Genomic DNA, 15,285 nt, shown 5'->3' with positions numbered 1-15,285 from the left:
AATGGAAGAAGATTGATATTGTCAAAGTGGAGTGCACCAGTACAAAGGTGCATGAAAAACTTATTTGTAGCAGCATCATAGGCATATAGCAACAAATAAACAGTATTCCCAAAAAACAGAAATTATACCTGATTTTACAGGAAAACACAATTAGACCCTAAACTAAGTGGTCATAGTGTTGCTAAACTGTAATGATTTGGCTTTTGCCAGGTGGTTGTAGGGATGTAGCTGTGCTTCAAAGTTCAAAAGTTCAAAGTGCATTTTATTATCAAAGTATGTGTACTTTATACAACCTTGAGGTTTGTCTTGTGGCTGCTTGTAAGGAGATAAACCTAGCTGTGAAAATATGGCATGGCCCAGAAGGAGAGGATCTTTGCTAATTTAGGCATGTCAGGAAGCACTGTCATGACAGAAATCAACAGATTTTTGTTAAATGGGGAGTCAAGGATATGCAGTAAAGTTAGGGAAATGTAGTTGAGAGGACCTGAATGAATGATGAGGTAAGCTTATGGATCTGAAGAGCCTGTGATTTATGTCTGTATTGAGCAAGTATTGCGAGCAGCTGGGGTTTGGGAAAGGTGGAACAGAGCTGGTGCTGACCCCAGGACCATCAGTTTAAATTGACGCTGAGCGGCTACGATCTTGACTGCTGCTGGAAGCAGATTGCTGAATTCTGAAAAGTGACATGAACACACTTTTGCAGAATAAAGTTCTGCAGGATTTGGGGAGAGGGAAGGGGAGTAGGGCTAATTTAATAAGTTAGTAGAAGTATAATGAATCATTCAATGATTTATCTTTGGTGCTGAAGATTAATTAGTCTGTCCTAACTCTACATTTCAAAATCACACATTTTTGTCTATTTGAATTTAAGCTGGCATATTGTAACTAACTGGTGATGAACAAACTATATCATATTTCCCTGACAGAGAATCCAGGGGAAGTGAAGCGAGGTGGAGCCTCAAACTCACTGCTGAATGAATAGCGAAGGCAGAAATGTCCATTATATTTAAGAATACCTGGATATCAGAAGCATTTTAACTCAAAGAACTATGGACCAAGACTGTGAAGTGAGTTAGTCTAAATAGTTTTCTTTTTGCTAGCACTGACCAAATTGGCCAATGTGTATTGTTCATGTCATGGTTCTCTGAAAAATTAAAATAAACTAAAAATATTTATCAAAATAAAGCTAATCTATTCATTATTTCCATAAATATTAATTCTATTGAAGGCTTAACATTGCAAAAAAAGGAAAGCAGAATGTAATGGAAGGCAACGGAGTGCCACCTACAACGTCTTGTAAAAAGTGTCTTCTTGCATTTTGATTGGTGCCATGGAGAGCTCCAGCACCTTCAGGTTAAGATGTTCCAAGGCCTTCTCTTTCAGATGCTCATCTTCCAGCAATGATAGCACATCCTGACATTAAAACACAGTGCAAATAATCAGAGGCTTTTATCAAAAACTCTAAATCAGTGCAAATTTCTACCCTTCTACTAGTTCACCTGGTGTCAAATCTGCCCAATTTAAAGTAGAGGGAACTTGCAGCAACAGGGTTAGCCTGTAAATCATTAACAATATAACTTCAAAGGAAGTACATGACAGGAAATCAGGAGTACAACAGATGCAGTTTGGTCAGAGTTGCATTGTTCTTTCAAAACTTTTCTTTCTCCATGTCACATTAGTATGGGTATTAAAGAGCATGGGGTGCAAGTTTAGGTATCACACTATGAGCATGATGCAAAGCAAAACTCTGCAAAAAATATGCACACAGCTTCCAGTCTTTACAACACCTCAGCACCCAAATGTACTGGGTTGTGGGAATGGGATGAAAGCTTGCCATACTGAGATTGTCACCAGCCTTGTGGCATCTGCGCTCGTTTATTTATATAGCACTTTTCAAACACAAGGCAGTTCAAAGATACAAAAATCAAACATAAATTTCAAACAATATAAAGAGAATAAAATCACACATAAAAATAAAGAAATAAAAATTACAGTGCAGGAGATTCTAATTAAAAGCTACAGCGAAAAGAAAAGTTTTAAGCTTTGATTTAAAAGAACTTAAAGTTGGAGCAGACTTCAAATAATATGGAAGGCTGATCCACATAAGTGGAGTACAGTAACTAAAAGCTGTTTCACCATGTTTAGTTTTGACCCTGGGTACAGTAAGCAGACCTGCCCCAGATGACCTGAGAGCTCGGGAAGGTTCATAACGCAGCAAGAAATCAGAGATGAATTTTGGCCTGAGACCATTCAGTGCTTTATAAACCAGTAGTAATATTTTAAAGTCAATCCTCCGATGGACAGGAAGCCAGTGTAGTGATCTGAGAACTGGAGTGAGGACTCCAGCAGCAGCATTCTGAATGAGCTACAGCTGTCTGAGGGATTTTTTACAGATACCTGTGAAAACGCCTTTACAGTAGTCAAACCCACTAAAAATAAATGCATGGATGAGTTTTTCTAGATCTGCTGCGACATAAAGCCCTTTAATTCTCGCTATATTTTTAAGATTGTAGCAGGCTGACTTTGTAATTGTCTTAACATGGCAGTTAAAATTTAAGTTGGAGTCTATCAGAACACCAAGGTTTCTGGCTTGTTTCGTGGACTGTAACAACAGGGATTCTAAGTGAGTACTGACTTTTAACTATTCTTTTTTGGCACCAAACACAATTCTTTAGTTTACTCTTTTCTATATCTGGAGGAAATTTTGGCACATCCAATCGGTGATTTGTTCAATACAGTTTTTTAGTGATTAAATACATAGAAACATAGAAAACCTACAGCACAATACAGGCCCTTCAGCTCACAAAGCTGTGCCAAACATGTCCTTACCTCAGAAATTACCTAGGGTTACCCACAGCCTTCTATTTTTCTAAGCTCCATGTACCTGTCCAGAAGTCTCTTAAAAGACCCTATCGTATCCGCCTCCAAAACCGTTGCTGGTAGCCCATTCCACGCACTCACCACTCTCTGAGTAAAAAACTTACCCCTGACATCCCCTTTGTACCTACTTCCAAGCACCTTAAAACTGCCCTTTTCAGGCCTGGGAAAAGGCCTCTGACTATCCACACAATCAAAGCCTCTCATCGTATTATACACCTCTATCAGGTCACCTCTCATCTTCCGTTGCTCCCAGGAAAAAAGGCTGAATTCACTCAACCTATTCTCATAAGGCATACTCCCCAATCCAGGCAACATCCTTGTAAATCTCCTCTGCACCCTTTCTATGTTTTCCACATCCTTCCTGTAGTGAGGCGACCAGAACTGAGCACAGTACTCCAAGTGGGGTCTGACCAGCAGGGGTGTATCTACGGAAAATAGCGCCTATGGCAAGCACTGAAATTGCACCCCTGTCCAAACATCTGACACCCATCTTTTAGATAACTTTACCATAATATCAGCTCAAAGATACAAGTCAAGCTCGTTAATCTTTAAATTGACAAATTATGGCACTACATGAAAATTATAACTGCACCTTCCTTGCTTTCACCGATGCAAATCGGTCTATGATGTGATCACAGTCAGTTTTTTCAGTTTCTTCTCTTTCTACACTCAGCAGAGCAAGATCACAGAGTCTGCCTTGACCCATGGAGGCTCTCAAATATGAAAGTATTAGTTTTAACTTGCTGAATGATCTCTCACAGCTGGCGATGGAAACTGCGATGGTTAGCATTATCTGAATAGCAATGCGAAGATTGGGGAAGATGCTCTCATCTCCATACTGAACAATAAATTCAAGAAGCTCTTCAGGTCTTGATATTTTCATGTTGACCTGCCTTGATAGCAACATTCTGCAATCCAAAATTTCTTCAGATAGCTGCTGTCCATCAACATCAGAGCTGTACAATTCGCCAAAATGTTTGCACTTCTTCTTTCGGTCATTACTGTCAGCGCTGTTACACAGTTCTTTGACATTGAGAAGGAACCCAAACTTGGCGTCAGTGTCGTGCAAATGAGCAAACCTTTCATCCATTTCTCTGTGAAGATGGTCGAGTGTTCCCTTCATGACTCTTTCCATTTTCTCCTTAGCTGTTAACCCAGTGTCTCTCGAGTTCTCATCAGCCATTCGTTTCTTTCGTCTCTGACATCTTTCAACTTCAGTATTCCATTCTTTTTTTAAATATATTTTTTATTCAATTTTTAAAGATAATTACAGAGTGAATAGTATAATAGAATAGTTGAGTATAATATCAGCCCTCCCCCCTCCCCTTAACCTTTCCCCCCTTAATATCCCCATCTGAAAAAAAAAGAAAAAAGAAAAAGAAAGAAGTAAGAAAGAAAGATTGCCTGGATATCGGAAGATCTCCACATGCTCCATGGAGTTGAAAATAACTTTAATATATATATTTATTTCTTTCCCCAAATGACTAATAACTTTATCTTCAAAGAGCTTATATACTTAATCCTATCTTTTGTAAATAAGGATGCCAAATTTTCAGAAATATATCATATTCATTTCTTAAATTATAATTTTTTCAAGTGGAATGCAGCTAAAAATTTCATTATTCCAACGGTCCATAGTTAAGCATGAATCTGATTTCCAAGTAACTGCAATAGCCTTTTTGGCTACTGCCAATGCAATTTTTATAAATTTTTTCTGGTATTTGTTCAACTTAAGTTTCGGTTTTATCCCTTCAATATCACCTAATAAAAATATTGTTGGATTATGTGGAAGTTGTATTCCAATGATTTGTTCCAATAAAACTCTTAAATTTATCCAGAAAGGCTGAATTTTAAAACAAGACCAAGTAGAATGTAAAAAAGTACCAATTTCTTGATTACATCGAAAACATTGATCAGATAAATTTGGGTTTAGTCTATTTATTTTTTGTGGTGTAATATATAATTGATGTAAAAATTATATTGTTGTAAAAATTGATGTAAAAAATTATAAGTCGGACATTTATTGTATTTGTCAAACTGTCAAGGCATAGTCTTGACCAACTTATTTCATCAATTTTAATATTCAAATCAGTTTCCCATTTTTGACTTGACTTATGAATTCCTTGTTTAATTGTCTGTTTTTGAATCAAATTGTACATACAAGAAGTAAATTTTTTAATTTTTCCTTTTTGAATTAAAATTTCTATTTCATTAGGCTTCAGCATTAACATTGTTTGACCCAGTTTATCTCTTAAATAAGTCCTTAATTGGAAATAACAGAAAAAAGTGTTATTTGATATTTTATATTTATCTTTTAGTTGATCAAACGACATCAATTTACCTCCTTCAAAACAGTCACCTATATATCTAATCCCTTTTTGAAACCAGTTCTATAAATGTTGGTTATCCATTGTAAAAGGAATGAGTCTATTTTGAATTAGGGGTCTCTTTGCTAATAAAGATTTCTTTATCTCATCATCAACATTTATCTCATTCCATAAATCAATCAAATGTTTTAGTATAAGAGATTCTTTCTTTTCCCGTATCCATCTGGATTCCCATTTATATATAAAATCTTCTGGTATATTTTCTCCTATCTTATCTAACTCTATTCTAATCCATGCTGGTTTATCTTCATCAAAAAAAATGCAATAAATCTAAGTTGATTTTCTTTATAATAATTCTTAAAATTTGGGAGTTGTAATCCTCCTCGGTCAAATTTACATGTCAATTTTTCCAATGATGTTCTTGACATCTTACCTTTCTAAAGAAACTTCCTCACACATTTATTCAGCTCTTGAAAAAACTTCTGTGGTAGTTGTATTGGTAATGTTTGAAATAAACACTATAATCTAGGAAATATATTCATTTTTACAGCATTAACTCTGCCTACTAATGTTATTGGTAATATCATCCATTTATCAAGATCTTGAATTTTTTTCAATAATGGCAAATAATTTAATTTATATAATTTTTTAATGTCATTATCAATTCTTATACCTAAATATTTTATACCATTTATCGGCCATCTAAATTGAGTTACTAATCGACATTGACTATAATCTCCTTTAGTAAGGGGTAAAATTTCACTTTTATCCCAATTTACTTTATACCCTGATATTTTCCCATATTCTTCCAATCTAAAAGATAATTTATGTAACGAATGCAACGGGTTTGTTAGATAAATCAGGACATCATCAGCAAATAGATTTATCTTATATTCCTCCTGGTCAACTCTAAAGCCCGTAATATCTGAATCAGTTCTAATTAATTCAGCTAATGGTTCTATCGCCAATACAAATAGGGCAGGTGATAATGGACAGCCTTGTCTCGTTGACCTTGTTAACTGGAATGATGTTGAAATTTGGCCATTTGTCACTATTTTTGCTTTAGGATTACTATTTAGGGCTTTAATCCAGTTTATATAAGATTTTCCTAACCCGTATTTTTCCAATATCTTAAATAAAAAGTCCCATTCCAATCTATCAAATGCTTTTTCTGCATCCAAAACAACTGCCACGCTCATTTCCTCCCTCTTTTGTGCCAAATGAATTATGCTAAGTAACCGAGTTACATTGTCTGCCGATTGTTTATTTTTAATAAAGCCTGTTTGATCCATATGTATTAGCTTTGGTAAATATTTAGATAATCTATTAGATAAAGTTTTTGCTATTATTTTATAATCCGTATTCAACAAAGAGATAGGCCTATATGATGCTGGTTTTAAAGGATCTCTATCTTTTTTTGGCAATACTGTTAAAATCGCTGTCAAAAAAGATTCTGGAAGCTTATGTGTTCTTTCCACTTGATATATTAACTCCATAAAGAGAGAGATTAATAAATCTATAAATTTTTTATAAAATTCAGGTGGAAAGCCATCTTCTCCTGGAGATTTATTACTCTGAAGCGATCCAAGAGCTTCTTCAACCTCTTTTAATGTATAGACAATAGACAATAGGTGCAGAAGAAGACCATTTGGCCCTTCGAGCCTGCACCGCCATTTTGAGATCATGGCTGATCAATTACTATCAATACCTGGTTCCTGCCTTGTCCCCATATCCCTTGATTCCCCTATCCATGATATCTATCTAGCTCCTTTTTTTTAAAACTTTTTTTATTGTTTTCAAATAGTTACAGAATAAATGTGTATGAAAAAAAAGTGTTAACCAGCCCCCCTCCCCCCTAACATCCCTATTAAAAAAAAATAAGAAAGAAAGAAAAAAAAAAGGAATGCCTGGATATTGGAGGGTCCCCACATGCTCCATGGAGTTCGTAATAACTTTAGTATATATATTTATTTCTTTCCCCAAGTAACCAATTATTTCATCTTCAGAGCACCTATATATTTAATCCTGTCTTTTGTAAATAAGGGCGCCAAATTTTCAAAAATGTTTCATATTTATCTCTTAAATTATAAGTAATTTTTTCAAGTGGAATACAGCCATAAATTTCGTTCTTCCAATGATCTATACTTAGATATGTATCCGATTTCCAAGTAACTGCAATAGCTTTTTTGGCTACTGCCAATGCAATTTTTATAAATTCTTTCTGATATTTATTCAATTTGGCTATCAGTTTTATCCCTTCAATATTACCTAGTAAAAGTGATATTGGGTTGTGTGGAAGTTGTATTCCAATAATTTGTTCCAGTAAAACTCTTAAATTTGTCCAAAAAGGTTGAGTTTTCGAGCAAGACCAAGTAGAATGTAAAAAAGTACCAATTTCTTGGTTACATCGGAAACACTGATCAGATAAATTTGGGTTTAATTTATTTATTTTTTGTGGTGTAACATATAGTTGATGTAAAAAATTGTATTGCACTAATCTTAATTGAACGTTTATTGTATTTGTCATACTCTCAAGACATAGTCTTGACCAGTTTTTTTCTTCAATTTTGATATTCAAATCACTTTCCCATTTTTGTCTTGACTTATGGACTCCTTGTTTAATTGCTTGTTTTTGAATCAAATTATACATACAAGAGATAATTTTTTTAATCTTTCCTTTTTGAATTAAAGTTTCTATTTCATTGGGTTTCGGTAGTAACATTGTTTGACCTAACTTTTCTCTTAAATAAGCCCTTAGTTGAAAGTAACAAAAAAGAGTGTTGTTTGATACTTTATATTTATTCTTTAATTGATCAAATGACATTAATATACCTCCTTCAAAACAATCTCCTATATATCTAATCCCTTTTTGAAACCAATTATATAAAAGTTGATTATCCATTGTAAAAGGAATAAGTCTATTTTGAATTAAAGATCTCTTTGCTAATAAGGATTTCTTTGTCTCATCGTCAACATTTATCTTATTCCATAAATCAATCAAATGTTTTAATATAGGAGATTCTTTCTTTTCCCGTATCCATTTAGATTCCCATTTATATATAAAGTCTTCCGGTATGTTTTCTCCTATTTTATCTAGTTCTATTCTGATCCATGCCGGTTTGTCTTTCTCAAAAAAAGATGCAATAAATCTAAGTTGATTTGCTTTATAATAATTCTTAAAATTTGGAAGTTGTAACCCTCCTAGCTCAAATTTCCATGTCAATTTTTCCAACGATATTCTTGACATCTTACCTTTCCAAAGAAACTTCCTCACATATTTATTCAGCTCTTGAAAAAACTTCTGGGGTAATTGTATTGGTAGTGATTGAAATAAGTATTGTAATCTAGGGAATATATTCATTTTTATGGTATTTACTCTACCTACTAATGTTATTGGTAATAACATTACCAATTTATCAAGATCTTCTTGAATTTTTTTCAATAGTGGTAAATAATTTAATTTGTATATGTTCTTTATATCATTATCCACTCTTATACCTAAATATTTTATACCATTTGCCGGCCATCTAAATTGGGTTATTGATCGACATTGATTATAATCTCCTTTAGTAAGAGGTAAAATTTCACTTTTATCCCAATTTATTTTGTAACCTGATACTTTCCCATATTCTTCTAATCTATAGGATAATTTACGCAACGATTGCAATGGGTTTGTTAGATAAAGCAGAACATCATCAGCAAATAAGTTAATCTTGTATTCTTCCTGGTTAACTCTAAAACCCTTAATATCTGGGTCCATTCTAATCAATTCAGCTAATGGCTCTATCGCCAACACAAATAAAGCAGGTGATAATGGACAACCTTGCCTAGTTGACCTTGTTAACTGAAATGGTGTTGAAATTTGACCATTTGTCACTACTTTAGCTTTGGGATTAGTATTTAAGGTTTTAATCCATTTTATAAAAGATACTCCTAATCCATATTTTTCCAATACCTTAAATAAAAAATCCCACTCCAATCTATCAAATGCTTTTTCTGCATCTAAAGCAACTGCCACGCTCATTTCCTCCCTCTTCTGTGCTAAATGAATTATACTAAATAAGCGAGTTACATTATCTGCTGATTGTCTATTTTTAATAAATCCTGTTTGATCCATATGTACTAATTTTGGTAAGCATTTAGATAATCTATTAGATAAGATTTTTGCTATTATTTTATAATCAGTATTTAATAAAGAAATCGGTCTATATGATGATGGCTTTAAAGGATCTCTATCTTTTTTTGGCAATACTATTAAAATGGCTGTCGAAAAAGATTCTGGAAGTTTATGCGTTCTTTCCGCTTGGTGTATTAACTCCATAAGAGGAGGAATTAATAAATCTTTAAACTTTTTATAGAATTCAGGCAGAAAACCATCTTCTCCTGGAGATTTATTACTTTGAAGTGATCCTAGGGCTTCTTCAACCTCTCTCAATGTAAAAGGCATATCTAATCCCTTCTGTTCTTCCGTATTTAATTTTGGAAGAGTTATTTGTGATAGAAACCTTTCTATCTTGACATTGTCATTTTGTGATTCTGATTTGTACAACTCAGAGTAAAAATTCTTAAAAGCTTCATTAATTTCTAAAGGTTTATAAGTAATTTTATTTACTCTTGTTCGAATTGCATTTATTGTTTTAGAAGTCTGATCTGTTTTTAGCTGCCATGCAAGAACTTTATGTGATCTTTCACCTAGTTCATAATATCTTTGTTTAGTTCTCATAATTGCTTTTTCTGTTCGATATGTTTGGAGCGTATTATATTGTAACTTCTTGTTGATAAGTTGTCTTCGTTTTTCTTCTGTCATATTTCTTTGGGATTCTTTTTCTAATTTTGTAATCTCTTTTTCCAATTGATCTATCTCTATCATATATTCCTTCTTAATTTTAGAAGTATAACTTATTATCTGACCTCTCAAGTATGCCTTCATTGCTTCCCACACTATAAATTTATCATCAACTGAATGTGAATTTATATCTAAAAAGAACTGAATCTGTTTTTTCATAAAATCACAAAAGTCTTGACGTTTTAATAATATTGAATTAAATCTCCACCTATAAACTGATTCCTCTTTATCTATCATTATCATTGTATCTAGCTCCTTCTTGAAAGCATCCAGAGAATTGGCCTCCACTACCTTCCGAGGCAGTGCATTCCAGACCCCCACAACTCTCTGGGAGAAGAAGTTTTTCCTTAACTCTGTCCTAAATGACCTACCCCTTATTCTTAAACCATGCCCTCTGGTACTGGACTCTCCCAGCATCTGGAACATATTTCCTGCCTCTATCTTGTCCAATCCCTTAATAATCTTATATGTTTCAATCAGATCCCCTCTCAATCTCCTTAATTCCAGCGTGTACAAGCCCAGTCTCTCTAACCTCTCTGCGTAAGACAGTCTAGACATCCCAGGAATTAACCTCGTGAATCTACGCTGCACTTCCTCTACAGCTAGGATGTCCTTCCTTAACCCTGGAGACCAAAACTGTACACAATACTCCAGGTGTGGTCTCACCAGGGCTCTGTACAAATGCAAGAGGATTTCCTTGCTCTTGTACTCAATTCCCTTTGTAATAAAGGCCAACATTCTATTAGCCTTCTTCACTGCCTGCTGCACTTGCTCATTCACCTTCAGTGACTGATGAACAAGGACTCCAAGATCTCTTTGTATTACTCCCTTACCCAACTCTACACCGTTCAGATAATAATCTGCCTTCCTGTTCTTACTCCCAAAGTGGATAACCTCACACTTATTCACATTAAACGCCATCTGCCAAGTATCTGCCCACTCACCCAGCCTATCCAAGTCACCCTGAATTCTCCTAACATCCTCATCACATGTCACACTGCCACCCAGCTTAGTATCATCAGCAAATTTGCTGATGTTATTTTCTATGCCTTCATCCAAATCGTTAACGTAAATGGTAAACAGCTGTGGTCCCAATACCGAGCCCTGTGGCACCCCACTAGTCACCACCTGCCATTCCGAGAAACACCTATTCACCGCTATCCTTTGCTTTCTATCTGCCAACCAGTTTTCCATCCATGTCAATGCCTTCCCCCCGATGCCCTGAGCTTTGATTTTACCCACCAATCTCCTATGTGGGACCTTATCAAATGCCTTCTGAAAATCGAGGTACACTACATCCACTGGATCTCCCCCGTCTAACTTCCTGGTTACATCCTCGAAAAACTCCAACAGATTTGTCAAGCATGATTTACCCTTGGTAAATTCATGCTGGCTTGGCCCAATCCTATCACTGCTATCTAGATATGCCACTATTTCATCCCTAATAATGGACTCTAGCATCTTTCCCACCACCGATGTCAGGCTGACAGGTCGATAGTTCTCTGTTTTCTCCCTCCCTCCTTTCTTAAAAAGTGGGATAACATTAGCCATTCTCCAATCCTCAGGGACTGATCCTGAATCTAAGGAACATTGGAAAATGATTACCAATGCATCCGCAATTTCCAGGGCCACCTCCTTTAGTACCCTAGGGTGCAGACCATCTGGACCTGGGGATTTGTCAGCCTTCAGTCCCATCAGTCTTCTCATCACCGTTTCCTTCCGAATGTTAATCTGTTTCATTTCCTCTGTTACCCTATGTCCTTGGCCCATCCATACATCTGGGAGATTGCTTGTGTCTTCCTTAGTGAAAACAGATCTAAAGTACTCATTAAATTCTTCTGCCATTTCTCTGTTTCCCATAACAATTTCACCCAATTCATTCTTCAAGGGCCCAACGTTGTTCTTAACTATCTTCTTTCTCTTCACATACCTAAAAAAGCTTTTGCTATCTTCCTTTATATTCCTGGCTAGCTTGCGTTCGTACCTCATTTTTTCTCCCCGTATTGTCTTTTTAGTTAAGTTCTGTTGTTCCTTAAACACTTCCCAATCATCTGTCCTCCCACTCACCTTAGCTCTGTCATATTTCCTTTTTTTTAATGCTATGCAATCTCTGACTTCCTTTGTCAACCACTGTGGCCCCTTTCCCCCCTTTGAATCCTTCCTTCTCTGGGGGATGAACTGATTTTGCACCTTGTGCATTATTCCCAAGAATACCTGCCATTGCTGTTCCACTGTCTTTTCTGCTAGGCTATCCATCCAGTCAACTTTGGCCAGCTCCTCCCTCATGGCTCCACAGTTTCCCCTGTTCGACTGCAACACTGACACCTCCGAGCTGCCCTTATCCTTCTCAAATTGCAGATAAAAGCTTATCATATTGTGATCACTACCTCCTAATGGCTCCTTTACTGCGAGATCGCTTATCAAATCCTGTTCATTACATAACACTAAATCCAGAATAGTCTTGTCCCTGGTCGGCTCTCGTACAAGCTGTTCCAAGAATGCATCCCGTAGGCACTCTACAAACTCCCTATCCTGTGGTCCAGCACCAACCTGATTCTCCCAGTTCACCTGCATGTTGAAATCCCCCATAACTACTGCGACATTACCTTTGCCACATGCCAATGTTAACTCACTATTCAACTTGCACCCAATATCCATGCTACTGTTTGGTGGCCTGTAGACAACACCCATTTGGGTCCTTTTGCCCTTACTGTTCCTCAGTTCTATCCACACAGACTCTACTTCTCCTGACCCTATGTCCCCCCTTGCAAAGGACTGAATCTCATTCCTCACCAACAGGGCCACCCCACCCCCTCTGCCCACATTTCTGTCCCTACGATAGCACGTATACCCTTGTACATTCATTTCCCAGGTCTGATCTCCCTGCAGCCATGTCTCCGTTATCCCAACAACATCATAGTTACCCATTCGCACCTGGGCTTCAAGCTCATCTGCCTTATTCCTGACACTTTGTGCATTCAGATATAGAATTTTTAGCCCATTTCTCCTCTCTCTGTTTGAATCGCTGCCTATTGTGCTTAACCCAGCTCCCCGAACTCCCATCGGGCTATACACCCCTAGAATTTTGTTGTCCTTCCTAAATTTACTTATTCTTTCAACACATTTAACTCCATGTTCCGTCAGACCATCCCTCTGTACACGAGTCCTCCTTATCACTTGTTCCGCCCCACCTTCCTCTACTACACACTTAATATTCCGGAACCGTGTAGTCCCCACCTGTCCTTTATTCTTCCTCTCGCTATCCTCTCTCACATTCTGGATCCCCGCCCCCTGCAAATTTAGTTTAGGCATGTAAAAGGCATATCTAATCCTTTCTGTTCTTCCGAATTCAATTTTGGAAGAGTTATTTGTGATAAAAAATCTTTTTTATCTCAGCAACCTCATTTTGTGATTCTGATTGATATAATTCGGAATAAAATTTTTTAAAGGTTTCATTAATTTCTAAAGGTTTATAAGTGATCTTATTTGCACTTGTTCTAATTGCATTTATTGATTTGGAAGCCTGCTCTGTTTTCAACTGCCAAGCAAGAATCTTATGTGATCTTTCACCTAATTCATAATATCTCTGTTTAGTTCTCATAATTGCTTTTTCTGTTCGGTATGTCTGGAGTGTATTATATTGTAGCTTCTTTTTGTTGTCTTCGTTTTTCTTCTGTCATAAATCTTTGAGATCCTTTTTCTAATTTTGTAATCTCTTTTTCTAATTGATCTATTTCTACCATATATTCCTTCTTAATTTTAGAAGTATAACTTATTATCTGGCCCCTCAAATATGCTTTCATTGCTTCCCATAATATGAATTTATCTTCAACTGAATGTGAGTTTGTATCCAAAAAAAATTGAATCTGTTTTTCCACAAAGTCACAAAAATCTTGATGTTTTAATAATATTAAATTAAATCTTCATCTATAAATCAGTTCCTCTTTATCCATCATTATCATTATCAAAGGGGAATGATCTGACAATATTCTTGCTTTATATTCCACACTTTTCACTCTATCCTGAATATTCATTGATAATAAGAAAAAATCAATCCTTGAATAAGTTTTATGTCTATTTGAATAAAATGAATAATCTCTTTCTCTTGGATTAATTCTTCTCCATATATCAATCAAATTTAAATCTTGCATCAATGATAAAGTTAGTTTTACTACTTTTGATTTTGTAACAACCTTAATTGACCTATCTAGAACTGGGTCTAGACAAAAGTTAAAGTCTCCAACTATTAATATTTTATCATGTGTGTCTGCCAAATTTTAAAAAGCTTCTTGTATGAATTTTGCATCAATTTCATTTGGTGCATAAACATTCATAAGAGTCCATAATTCTGTAAAGATTTGACAATGTATAATCACATATCTCCCCGCGGAATCAATTAGTACATTTTTTATTTTAATTGGTAAGGTTTTATTAACCAAAATTGCAACTCCCCTCGCCTTTGAATTAAATGAAGCTGCAATAACATTTCCAACCCCATTTCTCTTTAATTTCTGATGTTCTATCTCTGTTAAATGTGTTTTCTGCAAAAAGGTTATATCTACTTTCATTTTCTTAATATATGTTAAAATTCTTTTTCTTTTCACCAGTCCATTAACATTAAAACTTTAAAAATTCAATAAATTAATCATTAATTTTAACAAGGTTACTCCAGTCTATAACAATACGTAATATCTCAGCTCTCATAGTACCTTGGGGAATCTCTTTAAGAGATCACTCCCAATCATCCAGGCAAAAAAAGAAAAAAAGAAGAAAGATAGATAGTAAAGAAAAAGATAACAAAATACCCCCCTACTAATGTTGTGAGTGAATAGAAACACAACATTACCCCCCTCCGTTTTACGGGTCATGGCAATCGCCATGAATACACACGTGAATCCCGCAGCAATCGGTCAGAAGCTCCCCCAGCTCCCCCGTAATGAAAAAAAAGTGAAGAAAGAAAAAAAATTAATATCCCTATTCCCTAATTAAAATATATTTGTATATTCTTCTGCTCTTTAATATCCATCAAATCCATTGCTTATCTCAGTCTTCATCTTTAATCCATTTCGCTTCCTTGAACTCTTTACTACATCTAACGAATATTTGGAAGTCCTTGTACAAACTCCTCCGCTTTCCAATGTTCAGTAAAAAATCTTCTTTCTTCATCATCCAAAAGAATTATCAATGTTGCCAGGTAGCGCAGAGTAAATTGATAACCTTTTTCCCGTAAGA

General features: G+C 35.5%; 1 protein-coding gene across 1 annotated transcript in view; it reads right to left on the bottom strand.

Annotated features, from left to right (window-relative positions):
- mycbpap (mycbp associated protein) overlaps positions 1-15,285 on the bottom strand; it is a 228,981-nt gene that overhangs the window by 56,785 nt on the left and 156,911 nt on the right. Inside the window, exon 16 of the mRNA XM_073026586.1 lies at positions 1,289-1,413. Within this exon, the coding sequence (XP_072882687.1) occupies positions 1,289-1,413 (125 nt within the window). The remainder of the gene's footprint in view (positions 1-1,288; positions 1,414-15,285) is intronic.

This window comes from Hemitrygon akajei, chromosome 22, assembly GCF_048418815.1.
Source record: "Hemitrygon akajei chromosome 22, sHemAka1.3, whole genome shotgun sequence".
In the NCBI taxonomy this organism is placed as follows: Eukaryota; Metazoa; Chordata; class Chondrichthyes; order Myliobatiformes; family Dasyatidae; genus Hemitrygon; species Hemitrygon akajei.
Note: the sequence above shows the minus strand (reverse complement) of the source record. Positions and strands in the feature narration are given on the sequence as shown.